At 39.5% G+C, this 20,162-nt stretch overlaps 1 protein-coding gene across 11 annotated transcripts in view; it reads right to left on the bottom strand.

Annotated features, from left to right (window-relative positions):
* DLG2 (discs large MAGUK scaffold protein 2) overlaps nt 1-20,162 on the bottom strand; it is a gene marked incomplete at its 5' end in the record, with an annotated part of 1,947,716 nt that overhangs the window by 48,236 nt on the left and 1,879,318 nt on the right. For all 11 annotated transcript variants that reach the window (XM_081100118.1, XM_081100117.1, XM_081100121.1 and 8 more), the window contains one exon: nt 13,652-13,727. In XM_081100118.1, the coding sequence (XP_080956244.1) occupies nt 13,652-13,727 (76 nt within the window). The remainder of the gene's footprint in view (nt 1-13,651; nt 13,728-20,162) is intronic.

A 20,162-nucleotide genomic window follows, 5' to 3' on the forward strand; every position in this document is an offset into this window, starting at 1 on the left:
GCTTTAAAAAAAATACTTTTATTGATTTCAGAGAGGCACGGAGAGGGAGAGAGTGATAGAAATATCAATGATGAGAGAATTACCAATCAGGTGCCTCCTGCACACCCCACACTGGGGATCAAGCCTGCAACCCGAGCATATGCCATGACCAGAAATTGAACCATGACCTCCTGGTTCATAGGTGGATGCTCAACCACTGAGCCACACGGGCTAGGCCAATTTGTGGCTTTTCTTTAAATTAACATGGGCTTGTGCTCCTAGCACCCCACCTCTGTGAGAGCCTGGGGCCTGAGAGGTGTTCACAGAATGCCACCTCCACAAATGAGGAGTGGGGAGCACACACACTGATCACATGCTCCAAAGTCATTGAAATGATAATTCTCCTTGACAAGTAAGCACAAGCCAATTATGGAGAGAAGGGGTGTCTTCTTGGGGCCTTGCAGGAAAAACAACCATTCAGATCAAGAAAGCCCTAACTAACACCCGTTTCAACAAGTGGTAGTGTAATCTTTACAAAATACCCGTGAAGTTGTCAAAACATGGAAGGCAAACTGCGTGTCTGTGAGCTTCTTTTCCAGTGAGATAGGCTCTTACACTGACAAGGGCTTGCAATAAATTTGAGACAGCCCCCGGGAAAGCTCTCACTCTGTAGTTGTGTCACCCAAATTCCCAGAACTCTGAAAATAAAGGGAACCTGTTTGCATGACAAGTTATCGCTACTAACAGGTAAAGGCTGTTTCTCATAGCTTTCCCCACTGCTACCTGTGTGTACCAATCACCCTGGATGCATGGAGTCATTTTCCCCCCTTTTCCCTTCATGGACTTCAAGTACACAGAATGTGATAAATTATAATCCTTAGTCATCACATGCTTGTCATTGTTGCATATCCTCATGTTAAGTGGTAGGTTCATGGTGCTTATTACGTTATAATTGGCGGATAATGAGTGAGTTACACATAGGTATTTTTTTTGAGACATGTAATTTTGATTTAACTTAATAACCTTCATACCATGTGTCTTTAGGTTAGTTTATCTCGCATTTTATTTTTTTAAAATTTTTATTGACTTCAGAGAGAGAAAGGAAGAGGCAGAGAGATAGAAACATCAATGATGAGAGAGAATCATTGATCGGTTGCCTCCTGTATGCCCTCTACTGAGGATCGAGCCCATAACCCGGGCATGTGCCCTGATGGGGAATCGAACCCATGACCTTCTGGTTCATAGGTTGATGCTCAACCATTGAGTCACACCAGCTGGGCTTTATCTTGAATTTTAATGAAGCAAACTTACTGCATCCCTCTTACTGGTCCTATTTTACAGAGGAGTGATTGGCTTGTCTCAGCTGACATGGCCAACACTGTAGCTAGGATTGCAGTATTAGGTCTCTTCACTGTCGAGAGTGCCAACTTCCAAGGAAATCCAAACCTTTCCCAGATCATTCGGTGTTTGCCAAGAGCAAGGGCAAAGGCCCATGCATCTTTGTTTCCCCAAGCTCTAGCATAGTGCTGGACATGAAAGACAGTGTATAAACCTTTGATAAATAAATGAAACTATATTCACGTGTCTCCAAAGGATTGTACTCAGCTGTGTGACTATCACTAGGTCACTCATTTCCTCTGACCCTGTCTCTTCATCTATGAACGTACAAAACTCTGCAAATATAAGGACTTATTTCTAGTGTCCACAAATAATCTCTTCAACCCAGAGGACTGGATCTATCATAACCACCTTTTTACTTTTAACCTGGCAATCCGTCTAAAATTGGCTTCATTTAAAAAAAAAGTTTATTTTAGTGACAATTATACTGATTCCGCTCTGGGCTGGTTTTCAGTTTAGTTCAGGGGTTGTTTCAGTATCATGCATGAATTGGTGTCAATTTCTAACAGTGCATAGCTGTTACCTAATGCTGGAGACTTCAACTGGCAGGTAATGCAAACGTACTGGGGTGGTGGCGAGATACCTGCCTGAGGATAGGCCTATACCATACACACAGTTTTAATCTCTGGTCTCAGCTCTGCCAAGTTCTTTCTCCCACTGTTACCTGAGTAGGTGCAGTTACTTTGCATGATTTGCTCTTAACCCCTTTGTCTACCAATCAGTACTCATTCATGTTCACGGGTACATTTTCAACATGTTCATGGGTAACATTTTCAATATTCTCTACTAAATGACACTGTCATCTTCAGGCATCCTTCAACCCTATGCTGAGGCCTCCATGACCAGAGTCCTTTTACTCCTCTCTCCCCACCCCCAGCCTCTCCCCTCCAGTCTCTGCCAAGTACCCACCATTCATCCTCCCAGCAACAAGAGTCAACCTCTTCATTCATAAATATCACTGCTCTGTCCAAACAACCTTTAAGGCCTGTACCGCCCCCCCTCCCCGTCCCCCTGCCCTCGGGCCTAATGAATAGCCTTCTCAAACTTCGTAAAGGAGTACCCAATACCCTCTATTATTGGGCCTCAAGCTACACATCCAGCCTTCTTCCCCCATAGGCCCCTTGAGTATGGTCCATGTTCCAGTTGAATGTAATACTTGCTGGTAGCCAGACATCCGCCACTCCTTTACTTTTATTTCTACTACTGTTTTTTAAGTGTGAAATGCACTTATTCTATAGTTGTTGAAATTACCATCCTCATAGACTTAGCTTAAATGCTACCTTTTCTTGGAACCATTTCTTCATTGCTCTCACTCAGAGTAGGCCCTCTCCCCTTTGAGCCTCCATTAAGACACTGCATCTTTCACTAAGCTTTTTGCCATATATACCATAGGGGTGTGTGGGGTTTGGTGTGTGTGCGTGCGTGCGTGTGTGTGTGTGTGTGTGTGTGTGTGTGTGTGTACACATAAGAAGGTAAGCTCCGGCCTGGCAGCAGTGGGCCTGACTCATCTACCTCTCCCCTCAGTGGTCAGGCAGTACCCTGTACATATGGGAAACCCAAATTCTATTGATGGAAATCAAAGGAAATAACACTCAGATCAAGAGAAGCTTCATTTAAAGGCGACAATAAATTGTTCAGTTCTCCATTCACAAGCGACAGCAAAAAGCATGAGGGCTATACCTTCTAATTTAGATATATTTTCTCCAAATACAACATCTCCCTTATTCTCATATATTTAATTCACTGTTTATTGGTTGAATGCCAAGAACTATATTAGGCCCAAAATAAATCACATTCCCTGTCTTTGAGGAACTTGTAATCTGTTCTCTAGATGTTATTGCAGTTGAAAAATTAGTCTCAGACAGAGAAGCTACTGGCTCCAGATCACATAGTTAGGAAAGCTAAGAATAGAATTCAGGAGTCTAATTTCAGAGCCTATTTCTTTTAAAATGAAAAGACAAAATAATTAGGTATTTTTATGAATATTAGGAACATATGGAAGTTATTATTGACTTTTTAGACATTACATGATCTGTCATTAAAAAGAAAACACTTCTACCCACATAAAAATGTAGTGAACAGTAGTCAAGAGGCAGGATGTACTATTTTGCTTGCTAAGGGTTTGGCTATAATTATGGTAGTGAGGGAGTCAGATGACTGGACAGTAGCTTATCATCTTTATCTTTCAGTACTGATGTTTTAGCTTTGAGCTAAAGACTTGCAAAGTAAACTCCAAAGGGCTTTTTACTTCCCAGAGTAAGGTTAAAGGAAGCCCTGTAGTGAATCAGAATTTATTCATGAATAACTCTCAAAGTAGAAATGGGTTGGAGACAAATTTTATGATTTAGACTTAACATTCTACATTAATAGGAAGAAAATTTAACAAAAGCTTATGTGATGAAACTACACTCATTATTTATATAACCACAAATTATGCATCTCCTATTTACATTACTTTAGTCCTAGCATCACTAATTGAATAAATAGAATTAGGTATGCTAATCATATCTAGAATTAGTTCATACATACAAATGCTTTTAAGAATTATTCTACCTTGCTCACGTAACACATCATCGTGTAGGCCTCAGCTCTGCCACCTACTAGCTCTATGAGTTTGGGTAAGTTATTTATTCTTTCTAAGCTTCAGTTTTCTCATATGTAAAATGGGCATATTGGAAATACTTACCCTGTGGGGCTATTGTAAGAAGCAAATGAACAATGCCTATAAAAATAACCTGTAGAAAATAAAGCAATTTACAGATGTTCAAAGTAACTGCCATACTGAATGAAATGCAGTGTTTTTCCAATGCAATAATGCTGATCGAGTCTGCTCTGGACAGGTAATTACATAATATGGCAGATAACTCAGAAATAATCCCAATTTCTAACCAAAGGCAGGGGCAAGAGCTGGGGACTGAGATCAGTCCTGCTGCCAACTCTACCTCAAAGTCGGCAAACATGTAGTCAAAAACACTCCTCACGCAAGTGGATGTAGGGCAAAACTGCGGCAACTCCCTCTTTCTCTAGGTGCAAAGGGGATTTGGAACCTAGATAAATAAGCACTTTCAGGAAGCTACTCATTCTAGTCTTTTAAATGGGGAAGAGTTTGAGATGTGTGTGCATGTGGGTAGGGGTGGGAAAGAGATAGACTAATATTTCCAGATACTTTACATATATTCTCTCTTTTAATATAATTTCATTTTTACATGACATGTTATTATACTTCTGATAGAAGCTGGTCATTCTGATTGAGACCACACCTTCCAGCTATGCCTTTGTATCTCAAACTTCAGTAAGTCTAAAGGAACCTTGGGGGAGCCTGTTAAAATGCAGCTTTCCTACCACCACCCACAGGGATCCTGATTCCACAGGACTGAGGATGGGCCGGACAGCTCTATTTTAAATAAGAGCCTCAGCTGATGTTAATGTAGGTGCTCCAGGCTATCTATCTATCTATCTATCTATCTATCTATCTATCTATCTATCATCTATCTATCATCTATCTATCTATCTGTCTATCATCTATCTATCTATCTATCATCTATTATCTATCTATCTATTATCTATCTATCTATCTATTATCTATCTATCTATCTATCTATCTATCTATCATCTATCTATCTATCTATCTATCTATCTATCTATCTATCTATCATCTATCTATCTATCAATCATCTATCTAATCATCTATCTAATCATCCCCCCTGCTCGTTTCTTCCTTTTGGAAATTTAATCAACACAGCAGCAGAACAGTCTGCTAAAATTCTAGTCTCTGCTAAACCCTTGCAAAGGCTCTCCACTGCCCTAGTGATCTTGCTCCCGACGTCCCCTCTGCCTTCTCTGCTGACACTGTTGCTTTTGTAGTTAAGTAACATCAAGCTTCTTTGGCTTCCCCAAGGCACACTGGGCTGTTTCCTGTTTTACATCCTGTCCCCTATATATTATTCTTTCTATCCTTTTATTCCTGGATAGGTTTTACTTTTCCTTCCGCTTTGCTTTGAATGTTATCTCTTCTAGGAATTTCCTATGAACTCCAAGAGATGCTTAAGTATTCCAGGTCTAAGTTTAAATAGTACGTTGGGCTCACTTCTCACTCAGCACTTTCCAGATTCTTATTTGCTAACATGTTTATTGATGCAGAATATTTTATGATTCCAAAGGGGAAACTATCTTTTATGCATGGTGTTCTTCCATTGCTTCAGCCAGTATCAGTACCTGGCACATAGTATGTCCTCAACAAATGCCTGTTAATAAAAGCCCAAACAACAGAAAACACTAGAGGAGTAGAGCACAATGAGCAAGTATATTTATTAATTCAATTTTCCATGCTCCTGCCAATATTCATTAAATGAAACATTTAGCTTAATTAAGTAATGAAAATAGTATGGGCCATTAAAGGTATTTTTTTCAAGTTTACCACTTTTTAATTTATTTTTTATTCTGATGATGAGGTTGACCCAACATATATACAATGTATATGTCAATACATACAAAACAAAAAAGTTGTCTTAAAAATGAAATAAGTTATAGAAGGTAGACATGCTTTATAAGCTAAATCACATCTAAAAATGGATGTGTGTGTGTGTAGTAGACAGATTCTACTGTCTAAATTTATGTTATTCTAAATTTGGTATATAAGGTTGCAGTTCAATTTGGTAGTTTCAACAGTAGTACTTTTTGGACCTAGGAGGGAGATGGCTACCAAGAATAAGTATGCATAGAAATACCTAAGGAACATGATCTATTCTCCATTCCATTCCATAGACTAGCAGTTTCTTCAGTAACTTGACAAATAAATACCTTTTGGAGAAGAAATGAAATGATACATATTTATTCATTCAAAACTATTCACTGAGTTCAGCTGCCTTTCAAGGTTCAGATGGGGACCATCTTACATGCATCAGAGCAGGAAACTCAATTATAGGCCCCTCTGAGAACCATCTGCAGAGAGGCCACCAGTACTTCTTTGTCAGAGAATTCACAGTGTGCTGCTCTGTGGTTCTCAGGGGACATAGAGCTCAAGGTTTGGACAAATGTGATTATCACATTGAAAAGAAAATGTAATGAGTTAGCACCTGTCTCCAGCCTGGGCTAGCGATACTCTAGAATTCCCTGGACAAGCCCTGTCTTAGTTCTTTGCATAAAAATGTTAGATGGTCAAAACCATACTGCCTGTGAAATGGGGAAAGAATCAGAGAGAAAGACTACAGCCAGGAAGACCAGTCAGGATGCTGCTGGAGGGCCTGGAGCAGGAAGTAATAATACCACCGAGGAGGGGCCTTTTCTGAGTTTATGAGCTCTGAGGGGAAATGCCTTCCAGAGGCCCATGGAGTGGGTAGTATGGCTTTCCTTCCACCCCTCCTCCCTGAATCTCTAGGTCACCACTGGACAACTGAGCTCTTCATTGGGCTTAGGCCCTCTGAAGACTGGCTCTATAAGGGGATTTCTTTTGAGGGCAGTGATGACTTTCCCTTGAAACTCCAAATGTCACTTTGGAGCTGTTACAAAAGCAATTCCTATAACTCATTCTTGGTGAAGCAAACACAATTCTTGCTAACAAAACACTGAGTGTCCAATTACTTTTTTGATACATGACACAGTGGCAGGCTCTGCTGCCCACTCCCTGTGTAACCCAGAGAAAGGATTCTCAGTTTCTTCATCTGTAAATGACAGAGTAAGGAGTCAATGGCCATAGAGAAATTTCCAAGACTCTGTGAAGTAGAACTGAGATTTCTCATGCCAGCTCCAACTTGATTCAGGGAGACGGCCATGACCTTACGACCCATAGCGTCATCTCTGCCCACGCCCTCTCTCACAGTCAGCATCTACTCTTAGAGGGAGCTCAGGCAACAAAATATTATGAGAAACCATTAGGTCAAATGCCCAAAAACAACAGTCTTCTCTGATTTCTCTAGAAACAGTTTCCCATTTTCCTTTTCTTTTGCCACTATTTATAGCTCAGATTTTCAGAATCTCACACCAGAATACAATAGCTTTCTGAACATCTCTCACCGTTAGTCTCATTCTTCTCCAATCTGTCCTTCCCACAGTTGCCAGATTGGCCTCTTGGAAACCTACTTTTTTTTTTTTTTTTTTTTATCATTACTTCTCTTTCTTCTAAGATGGATGAATGACATGGTAGATACCATGCTAAGTGTTAGGGGTGCAAAGATGAGTAAGTTTGGACCTTTGGGCAATGATACAGTTACATTCAGGGTGCAAGCCCAGAGGAAATCAGTAGGTCTGGGTGGGTCACAACCCTTCAAATCTTCACTGTCTACACTATAAAGTACATGTTTTCAGGGAAAGGTAAGGCACCAAAACTGACCAGAGTTTAACTTTCCAGTCCCGAATCCTTTTACTCTCCTCCATACACTGTTGCTTGCAGTGAATATAAACCATGCTTTACTTCCTACTTTTCCTGTGTCCAATTTCTACTCCACCACCTACACCTTGAAAATTGTGCTAATCCTTCAAGGTCCCTCTTACCCCCCCCCAATCCAAAATTCCTCAGCCTCCACGCCAGAATCTCCTCTCCCACTGAACTTCAGAGCAACTTCCTGTTCCTCTTGTCTGGCATGAATAACTTCCTATCTGAGGGGACTCCTTCTTTCCCCTGAAATCCCTGCTCCTTCAGAGCAGTGACCATGGCTTGTCTTGGTCTACACTGACTAGCAAGCTGCCTTGTATTGGCATCTAGTAAAGCCTTATTAAATAACTGAATGAGCACGTTTGCCAAGACCTGTCCCCTTCTTTGTTCTGGTTGGCCACGATAGAGAAAGTATGTAGCCCACGCTCACTGCAGAAACGGTCTGAGTCAGAAAGATACACCATTGAGGAAACCAGCTTTCTCCTTTCAGGATTTAAGCTTATGTCTAAATTTTTTGACAACGCTAAACCCAATTCAATTTATTTCTTCATTTTTCTTAAAAAGCACAAGTGTAACATGGATTTAATAAGGAAGAGAGCATGCTGTTGTGAACAGATTATGGGTTTTGGAATCAGACATGGGCTCAGATTTCTTCATCTCTCGAAGCCTCAGTTTCTTTAAATCTATAAAGAGGGAATGAATAATTTCCTTTCGAATTCTGTGGTGGTGATTAAGAGATCCATGTAAGCTGTCTGGGTTTTTCCAAAGAACACTCCAACTACTTCAAATAACATCTAGCACCTTTGTTTTGTAACAGCCTGTGGATAAGTAGGTTATTTATTTATTTACAGCCTGCCTGCCTTTAAATTTACAATACAAAAGGGGCACATACATATTGCACTTGCTGAAATTTAGTAAGGATATTGTTGCTCTCTCATACTCTCTCCAACATATATTTCCCTTCCTTAAATTATATTTTTAAAATAAAAATAAAACAAAATTTAGCCCAAGTCACTAAATACTGATTTTTCAATGGCGAACAGCTCAATTCTGAAGACTATACAATTTCCTATGCATCTTAATAAGTAACAAAATGACTGATTAGGAAACTGATTTTAAAAAGTTAGAAGAACAATTAAGGAATTTAAGATGATGATTACATTTTCATCACAGGCTGGTTTGAATGGAGGCTCATTAGGAACTTAGCAGTGAGATTTGGGGAACTGGGATGGTTCTCAATGAGACCCATCCAAACAGATGACCACTTTGATCTCAGGGGTCTGGGAAGACTGGAATTATCTGGAAAGCCTCAGATTTCCTCATGGATACTCTAAAATTTCAATTCGCTTTAAAGCTCATAGCTAGACTTTCCATGTAAGCTTCCTGACCTTCCAGAAGTTTTTATCAGCTCATTTGTTAAAACTCCCACCACACTATCTACACCATCCATCTGGTGTCCCTGATCTGCTGGGCCTTACTCCAACATGCCGACAATTTCCACCTTCATGTCTATGCTGGTCCATGCCTACAGTTTCCACCTTCATGTTCATGGCAAATTCTTATACTTCAAGATCTTGTTCAAATGACACCTTCTCTTTGAAGCCCTCTTTCCTACCCAAGGCATAAATAGGAACTCTCTTCTTCTTCTGTCCTCCAGCAAAATAAGGTACAGTGTGAAGAAATGGAAAGAACAAATGTTCTGCTGTCAAAAATGACCTGATTTAGCTTGGCTAGTGTTCTCAGTGGTTGAGCATCGACCTATGTACCAGGAGGTCAAGGTTCAATTCCCAGTCAGAGCACATACCTGGGTTGCAGGCTCCCTCCCCAGTGGGAGTGGAGGAAGGGCATTCAGGAGGCAGTTGATCAATGATTCTCTCTCATCACTGATGTTTCTATTTCTCTCCTTCTCCCTTCCTCTCTGAAATCCATAAAAATATATTTTTAAAAAATGACCTGAATTTAAACCTGACTCTTGCACCTATTAGCTATGTGATCTTAGGTAAATTATTTAATTTCTCTGAGGCTCTGTGTCCTGATATTGAAATCAAGATCATTAATTCTCTAAATTTATTGGGAAAATCAGTGATATTGGATTATTTTTTTCCTATAAATTTTTTTGTGTCAGCTTCTTGAGATGACAGACTTTGTCTTTTTATTTATTTTGCTGCCCCATACAGCACCTAGCATAGTGCCTGGTATTTTGCAGCATTTAGTGTTGTGTTTTTCTTTAAATCAATGGGTAGTTCAGGAAAAGTAACTGAAGCACTGATAGGTCAATTAAAGTCAAAGCTCTTCTATGAAGTGCTCTCTGGTCATCCCATGCCCGTTAATTTGAATTCTCATAGCTCTGTCACGGCCTGCTTCACACATACTAATTGATTTTAAGTTACTCCAAGATAGTAACCGTGGCTTTCACTTTGAACTTGGGCAACACTTCACAATGCTCTGTAACTGCCAGCAAATGATAAGATTATTTAAAACACCATCTTTTTCTCATTCCAAAGAGTTTTACTCTTCAGTTTAAGTTAAATTTATTTTATGGTACTAGACACTAAAGCCTCTATAACAATGGCTTATGTCTATACTCCTTGCCTTTGGCTCAAAGTGAGTGGCACTTCCTGATCACCTGACCCAACTTTCCCAACTCTTTACACAGTTTGTCTTTCCTTCTCCAGTGCACTTTCTCTCTCTCTTTTATAACATATTTTTTATGGATTTTTTTTCAGAGTCAGGAAAGGAAAGGGAGAGAGAAATAGAAACATCGAGGCTGCCTCCTGCATTCCCCTCACCGGGGATCAAGCCAGCAACCCAGGCATGTGCCCTGACCTGGAATCGAACTGGTGACCTCTTGGTGCATGGGGGTGATGCTCAATCACTGAGCCACACTGGCTGGGCCAGTACACTTTCTCTCAACTGTCCTTTCTTTTCTCCTTGTGGACAAGCATCTTCTTACTGATGTATTATTCTCCTGGGGGTTTGGAAAACTTTGGTTCATTATTTCTTAATTTGATTACTGCTGGTGGGCACCTTAAAAATCATTGAATCCAGACACACCAAAAAGGGGACAATTCCAAATATTGTGTTAGGCATGACTATCGATCATGGCACTCACCCCCCCCAACCCCCCACTCCCCCCGCCAAGGTCATATAAGGCCTCAGAATCATTTTCAACACACTATTCCAGGTAGAAACTATCAATCCATCAATCTATGTAGGAAGTGAAACGTGTCTGACATACCTGGCGTAGTTCAAAGCTGTTATTTTGCTAATGAGGCCCAAGGGGCAGTTGTGACTTAGTCATGAACTGAAACCAGAACCCAGGTTACTTAACCCTCCTGATTTCAGTCTAGGGTTTCCTTTACCACATGATCACTGCTTCTCTTCCTGTGGTCATTCAAGTCCTAGAATTTATATTCTATGCATTGATATATACTTAAGGAGAAGGGCCTATGTTACACTTTGAATCTTTCACAAGTTCTAGCTCTGTGTTTGGCACATGATAGGTATTCAATAAAAATTCTTTGGTATAAATCTAATTACATATATGAAACAAACAGGAAATATATCCTTTTTTTCCCCAAAAATCATTGAAAAATCCTATCCTTTTGTATATAAGCAGTATTTATTTAAAAGGACTGCATGCATGAAGACATATACTTTCACATTTTTAAGAGCAACATCGTATGTTTAAATAAATTCCCATCTGAATGTTTTAGGGGAAAGTAAATTATGTTAATAAAAGGACTGCACAATTACACTTCTACTTAAAAATACAAAGGGCAGTGTAGGTTTGGGGATCAGAAGTCCTGAGAAATAATAGATTTTCTTCTTGTTTTCCATAGTGACATATACTGACCATAACTTGTGGTTCTTTTTGACAATGAGAAACCAGAAATGTCAGGACAGAAAAATAAAGGAAAGGAGACAAACAGAAAGAGAATAGGGAGAAGGAAGCAAAGGTATTTTATACTATAGCAATATAATGCTAATATTATATAAAACAGAGTTTAAAAGCTATACTACCCAAAGCTAACATCATACTTAATGGTAAAATACAGAAAGCCTTCCTCTTAATCTCAGGAACAAGGCAAGGATGACTCCTCTTGCCACTTCTACCCAGGGCAATCAGAGGTTCTAGCCACGGCAATCAGGCATGACCAAGAAATAAAAGTCATCCAGATTGGAAAGAAGTTAAAACTTCTTTCTTACATATGACATGATTTTGCAAGAGAATAATATTGGAACTCTACCTCATATCATAAAAATTAACTCAAAATGGATCAAATACCTAAATGTAAGAGCTAAAATTATGAAACACTTAGAAGAAAATATCAACATAAATCTTCATGACCTTGGATCAGGTGATGGTTTCTTAGATATGACATCCAAAATACAAGTAACAAAAGACAAAATAGATAAAATTCATCAAAATTAAAACTTTTGTTCATCAAAGGACACTATCAAGAGAGTAGAAAGACAACTCACAGAATGGGAGACAATATTTGGAAAGCACATATTTGATAAGAGATTAATATTCACAATATGTAAGGACACTTTACAACACAATAACAACAAAAGAACCTAATTTAAAGATAGGCAAAGGATCTAAATAGATATTTCTCCAAAGAAGAAATACAAATGGCCAATCAGCACATGAAAAGATGCTCAATACCAACAGCCATTAGAGAAATGCAGATCAAAACCATAATGAGATACCAAATAGGGTGGCTATAAGCAGAAAGACATATAATAACAAGTGCTGGTGAATATGTGGAGAAATTGGAACTCTCACACACTGATGGTAGGATGGTAAAATGGTATGACCACCTTGGACAACAGTCTTGCAGTTCTTCAAATGACCCAGCAATTCCACTTCTAGGTATATCCCAAATGGAAATAAATGTATGTCCATGAATGCTCACAGCAGCATTATCCATAATAGCCAAAAAAGTGGAAACAACCCAAATATCCATCAACTGATGAATAAATTAATTGAGGTATATCCACAATGGAATATTATTTGGCAGTGAAAAGAATAAAATATTTACACATGCTACAACATAGATGTATTTTGAGAACATTATGTAAAGAAGCAGGCACAAAAGATCACATAATGTATAATTCCATCTATATGAAATATCCAGAATGGGCAAATCTATAGAGACAAAGTGGATTAGTAGTAGGGCTGGGTTGGGGTGGAGATGGGGTTGGGGGAAATGGAAAGTGACTGCTACAGGATCTCTTAATGGGGTGATAGGATGTTCTAAAATTATGGTGGTGGTTGTATAACTCTCAATATACCAAAATCCTTTGGATTACATACTTAAATTGGTGAATTGTATGGTAGTAAATTAGACCTCATTAAAGCTGTTATTAAAAAAGATACATGTGCATATGAGTAAATCTTTTAATTTTAGTGATTAAATTTCATTTGTTAATTCTCTTCTATGTCTGTCACAACAATCCATGTATTCACTTAGATGGTTCATATGCATATTTCCATAACCACTACTCTTAGCTTTATAATGTGTAAAAGACTAGACTATTTTATGATGAACAGGTATCTTTTATGAAATCCATCCCTTTAGACATTTCATTTAAAAGAAAACAAATTAAAAATGAAAACACCTAAATTATATGTCTCTTCTTCATTGTAATCATTATATCACCTTCATCAACACATGATTTCTGTTGACCGCTAGCAGCTTTACCCCCAGGATTTAATATATTCACCATAAATCTGTTTCATCAGAAATCACATCATTTCTTTTAGCAATACATTTATAACAGTGCTCTACTGTCTGGTAGCTTCATAATTTACTTGCTATTGAAAGACTAAATGTTAATTATAGTTAACTCCATGGCAATCGAGAGAACTTAATGTTTTGATTATTTTGTACCTACCCCTTTTGAATCAATCACTCCAGGTTTTGCATTAAACTTCACAGTCTTCAATCGGGCACGTTCCTTTCTTTCCACCCTAAAGAAAATTGAAAATAAAGACTCTATCACATGGCCAGTCACTTAGGATTAAAGTTCCTCATTAAATGAAGGACACCTCTTCTTATCAGGCAGCTCAAATAAAATGTGTTCTAAAATATTTCTGTTCTTTTGCGTAAAAAGTATACAAAGACAGTATAAAAAGTCTTGGTATAATGTCTTTAAGCTGCTAACACATCCCTTGAAATTTCTGGGTTTTTTGGACTGAAAGTAATAGTATTTGGAACAAAGAGGGAGAAAAACCAGTATTTGTTATTTAAGTGCCTGAATAAATCCATCGAAACTTATTTCAAAGAAATCACAGCGCATCCTCTCTTCCAACCTTTTCACCTTTCTTTTTGTTTCTTTTTTCTTCCTTTCCCTTTAAGAACACTGGGTAATTTACTACCTTCACCTCCAAACCAAACATGTTACAGATAATCTTGAATTTCCCCCCTTTCCCAATGTCCTTCTCCTGTCATTCTTCTGCAGACTTCACTATTTACCCCCATTTCATTTATTTATCAATCACTTATTGAGGGCCTACCATGTATCAAGTAAGGAGCTGGGAACAAGAGGGAAGCACTTTAACAGCATGACTGCAAAGAACAGAAAGCTTGATAATACTACACAGTTAGACCTTTGATAGCAATGTGGGAGCAAAGAGAAGTGGAAAGCATTGAGGTGGGCTTCTTGGAGGAGGTGTCAATTTATGTGATCTTGAAGGATGAGAAAGAGCTTGTCAGTAGGAAAAGTTCAGGGAGAATTTCCCAGACGGGAGAGACAACATACACCATGAGCTGAGGCTATAAGCAAGCTAAAGGTGTGAGGAAGATTCCAGTAGATGGTACATAGAGGATGGGGAAGTGAGGCTGGTGGTGGGGCCTCCTTGTAAAGGGTATTCACCCACACTAAGGACTTGGGTGTTTTTCCTTGGGGAATCCTCAAGATTAGAGGATATAAAACAGGAAAGTAATAGAATAGATGAGCATTTTAAGTATGTGACCCTGGTGAAGGAGAAATACTGGAGGAGGAAAGGGACAGCTGGAAGCAGGAGGTCTATCTATTTATCTATGTATTTATTTATTTTTAAATATCTTTTTATGATTTAGGAGAGAAAGGGATGGAGACATCAATGATGAGAGAGTTACTGATGGCATCCTCCTGCACTCCCCACACAGGGATCGAGTCCACAATCCAGGCATGTGTCCTGACCAGGAATTGAACTGTGACCTCCTGGTTCATAGGTTGACGCTCAACCACTGAGCCACGCTGGCTGGGTCAGGAGGCCTATTTAGAAGATATTGCCATAACCCAGGCAGGAAATGATTAGATATCATAGTGAAGTGGAGGAGAGAGAGGGGCTTGAGGAATATCAGTAAAATAAAATTGCTAGGAGTTGTGCCTTGTTTGAAGGCTGCCATTGAAAAATAGGAAAAGGCAAAAATTTAAATATCTCCCTATTTTTTTATTTTTTTGCCTCTCCAGTGTGTCACATCATTTCTTTCTCTGAGCCATAATAGCACTTATTTGCACCTCTGTGTCGGCTTTTCTCTCATTTCCCTGTGTCTGTTTATTTCTCATTACACATGCAAGGCTCTATGGTCTTTGAAGGCAAGCCCACATATCACCCCACAATGTGTTATAACAAGTCCTCCATTAGTAACTGTTGAACTAACAGAATATTCATTGCATTGTTTTAACATGACACTTGGCTAGCTCTTTTTTCAAAAACGGACAAAGAAAAGAAAGAGGAAAAACCTAAATCTAGAGAAACTTAATGGTTTCTAAAATCTAAGCTATTCATAGATTAATAATTAACAACATTCGCCTTTTAAACTGTGGACTCTTTTGTGCTTCCAGCTGAAACACAGTGAGAATCAGGGTTTCTATAGTTACAGAATGGAGTTTCAGCATATATTTATTTCAATGTGAGAGTAGAATATTTGAGTGGAAACAGCTGAATAAAATTTTTCAAATCTAACCTCACATATGAAAGCAGTGTGTTCCACGGAGAGTTTCTGTGTGCACCCAACATTCAGGAGTTGGGAGGAGAGCAAGGAAGACTTCAGAGAAGGTGAGCTGCCGGCTGGAAAGATGTTCCCTGATAAAATGCCTTCTCTGAGCTCCTTCAGCTTTTCTCAGTTTTAATCCAAGAGCAAATGCTAATTCATATTCATTTCTTTGGATTTTTCTAACACCGCTGTTATAGCCCTGACTTTATCCTGGCTTCTTTGCATCAACCAGGCTAAATATGGAAAAGACGAGTCCAATAGATGTTGCCAAAATGACTGTAGCATGCAGAGAACACACATGGTTATTTGATCAGGCTGTGCAAATTCTGCATAAATCTATAAAACTCATGTGGGCCCCAAACATGCAAATATTAGGCTCAGTATTCTACTCTAAAAATTGTTTGGCCACAGCATTCTAATTTTTTCCCCCGTGGTTCCTAAGTCCATTCTTTTTTTTAAAAAATATATTTGATTGATTTTTTTACAGAGAGGAAGGGAGAGGGATAGAGAGTTAGAAACATCGATGAGAGAGAAACATTGATCAGCTGTCTCCTGCACACCCCCTACTGGGGATGTGCCCACAACCAAGGTACATGCCCTTGACCGGAATCGAACCTGGGACCCTTGAGTCCGCAGGCTGATGCTCTATCCACTGAACCAAATTGGTTAGGTCCCTAAGTCCATTCTTTTCAGATTTCTTAACAAGTGTCCCTATTAGGCCATTTGTAATGGTCTATCCCTTAAATCTTAAAAGGGTTGCAAAGAATGTTGTCAGATGGATGAACAAACAGCCAGATAGACACAAACACATGCATACAAACCTAATATTTGATATGGTATATTATTGCTCTTCGAACAGGCAACAGAGTTAGTAAATAACAATTTTTAAAGCCCTCCTTATATAGGTGGCATGGTTTCATTAACAATGATAATGATGATATATATATAAGTGGTGGCTGAAATTTTAACATATAAGTATTAATGAAAAATTCCTTTACTTTTACATGATCTCATCTGCTCCCCACTATAACCCAGTGATGTAGGTGTTATCAACCCTATTCTATGGCTGGGTAACCTGAGACTTGAAGTGTACGCCATTAGAAAGTGGTAGAAATAGGGCCTGAACAAGTACCTGCTAACAGCTAACTTTAGTGACATGCACATCCACTCAGTTTCAGAAACAGCATTCAAGGGCCGTCCACACCTTCCTTATCCAATGGGAATTCTCAAAAAAACGTGATGTTCTGGCTGAGAAGCACATAGCTTTATGGCCAATACAATTCCCTGTTAGTCTGGGCTGAGTTTATCACAATGAATAACAACCCCTTGCCTTGTACTCCCATATCCAAAATGTCCTGAATTAAATAAACCATAACCCAATTTAAGCATATAATCACTGAGATAATACCGTATCTTAATAGTCTGGCCTCAATATTAAGAATTAACTTGCTCTTAACACTGACATTCAGGTTAGCCAAATGCGTATTTGCAACAGTATGTCACAAAGTATGTGATTGATTTCTCTCCTCAGCAGTCTTTTTGGTGTTCACAGAAACCCCACCATAGTCTTGCTTTCCCATCACTAAGGCCCACATTGATTGCCGCTTGGATTTCCCTGCAAACCCCCCTCCTTGGTAGTAGTGGCTATGGCTTATCTTTTCTTTCTCACCTTATTTAGTCCCTGCTTCTCTCCAATGGCTTCTTGGGATGCATGTGGATAGCTTATTGCTGAAGTGAGAGTTAGGGTTGGGAAACAGGGCCCTACATAGTGCTTTGAGCTCAAAATCTGAAGAAAGGAAAATAGCCATCCTTTGCAAATGCACAAAAGTATCAGAAGCTATTCTAAGCACTTTGCCTACATTATCTATCATCTGTACAATGATCCAGGGCTTAACATAGAGCTGGGAATAGAGTAGGAACTAAATGAATCTTTGTTGAATAAATGCACGAATAAATTAACCCTCAAGGAAGCTACTAGTTCTTGACCTGAACATGAAAACAGGCTCAGAGACTTTCAGTGACATGACCAATCAACCAGTGTGTCTGATAAAAAACAAAAAACTGTTCATTGTTTTATGACTTTTTCACTTGGTAAATTTAGCATCACCTTCTCTAATTATTTTACTAAGTAAGACTCCTTTGGCAGAAATAGGTGATATTAAGTTTCCTAAATCTTTACCTAAGGAAAAGGTAGACAGAATAGAGTTGAGAAGAACCGCTGTACTTCTCTCACACTCAAGAGAGGCAAGCAATTAATTAGATTATTTAAGCAGAAATAATCCTCTCCGCCCTCATTTGGTTGCTGACCAAAATACAGAAAATATAAACTGGATGGCAAAATACGAGCAATCGGTTCTGACACCGAGCATCTCCAGAGAGAACCACATGGTCATGCTTTAATGAGCCCAACTGTCTCCTTCTGCCCTCTCAGCCAATTCCCATCTGGCCTTTTCAGGTGCTGGCCAACCCCCTAATGAAGTCAGGCTTGGAGTGCTAGATGGTGGGAACATCATTTGGTGCTGGGTGTTCCTTCGGCTGTGCTCCACAAGGCCCTGTTGCAGGGAGAATGGAAATGCCATCCATGTTACTGGCCACAGGCTTGCTGCGAAAGCTAGGCAAGTACACCCTTATGCAATGTCAGCTGCAATCTGTCATCTGAGAGCCCAGGTGACCAGTCACTGTGGGGCAATATACACTAGTAGAGACTTGGATTAAAGACTGTGGAACAAATCTGAGCTTGGCCATTCCCAAACTATGTAGCCTCAGAAAACAGAGATTTATGCTAAGAGCCCAGGTTTTGAAATCATACAAGCCTGGGTTTGAATTCTACTTCTACCACTTACTAGCTCTATGACCTAGGGCAGTGGTCGGCAAACTGCGGCTCGCGAGCCACATGCGGTTCTTTGGCCACTTGAGTGTGGCTCTTCCACAAAATACCACGTGCGGACGCGCACGTACAGTGTGATTGAAACTTCGTGGCCCATGCACAGAAGACAGTATTTTGTGGAAGAGCCACACTCAAGGGGCCAAAGAGCCACGTGAGCCGCAGTTTGCTGACCACTGACCTAGGGCATGTCATTCACCCTCTTAGGATCTCAGGTTCATGTTGTTAAAATTAGAATATTAATACAGACTTCAAAAAAATTATAGTGAATGTTAAATGAGATAATACAAGAAAATTGTTTCACACAGTGTCCAAAACCTAGTAAGAACTCCTTAATTGGGAATGGTACACTCCTGGTGTAGTGGAAAGCCGCATGGTTTTACTACCAGAGAGACCTGGGTTCAGCCACTGGCTGGCTGTAACCCTTGGTTTCCCTATAAGGCTTTGTGAAGATCACATGCAATTGTATATTTGAAAGCACCTGGCGCAATACAGAGGCAGTGCTGTCATCAGATGGAATCTATCTCTCTTCTGTCTGCTGCCCTTTCACTTCTCTTGACACCTGCTATAGACTGAACGTTTGTGCCCTCAACCCCCACCTTGTCAGTTCATCTAGTGAAGCCCTGATCCACAATGTGATGGTATTTGGAGCTGGGGCCTTTGGGAGAGAATTAGGTCAGGAGGGTGGAGACATTATCAATGAGATTAGTGCCCATAGAAGAAGAGACATACGAAAAAACAATCTCTCTTTCAACCATATAAGGAGACAGCAAGAAGGCCATCTGCCAACTAGGAAGAGGGCCCTCACTGGAAACCCAATTAGCCAGCACCTTGAATTTGGACTCCCAGTCTCCAGAACTGTGAGAAATCAATGTTTATTGTTTAAACCACCCAATCTGTGGTATTTTGTTATCGCAGCCTAAGCCGAGTAGGACAACACCTTTATTTACGATACAGCCCTCATTGCTCTAATCACAGTGCAGCTGTACCATAGTTACATGCTGGTCCCATAAATGTTGAGCTCCAGAGAGTGGCCCGATGACAGCCCTTGGAATCCAGATGCTGCTCAAGCAATGCTTCCCGAATTAAATTTTGAGAAGTCTTACTTTTGTAACTTTGGGAGATAGGATTGCATATGAATTAGGAACATCAATTCTGCAGCCTAGATTCAAATCCCAGTTCCGTCATGTACTAGCTAGGCAGTTTTAGGCAAGTTAAACAACCTCCTGATTTATCAAATGAAAATAATATCACTTCCTTTATAAGGTTGCAATGCAGTTTAAATAAGTTAATTGTAAAGGACTTAGAACAGTGTCTAGCATGTCCTAGGGGTGTTCTGGTAAATAAAATTTATTCACCATTTTCAAAAAATGGAGGGAAATCATTTTCATCTTGGTTTTATTGGGATGATTAAATGGAATAGTAATAGGGAAACATCTTTGTAAGGAGTAATGTCACACACTGATGTAATCCATTATGAGATTTTTCCAGATCCACTCCACTAGCTGAACTATACTCATAAAAGGGGCTATAGGGA

The sequence above is a fragment of the Myotis nattereri genome (assembly GCF_964212035.1).
Source record: "Myotis nattereri genome assembly, chromosome: 9".
NCBI classification, from domain to species: Eukaryota; Metazoa; Chordata; class Mammalia; order Chiroptera; family Vespertilionidae; genus Myotis; species Myotis nattereri.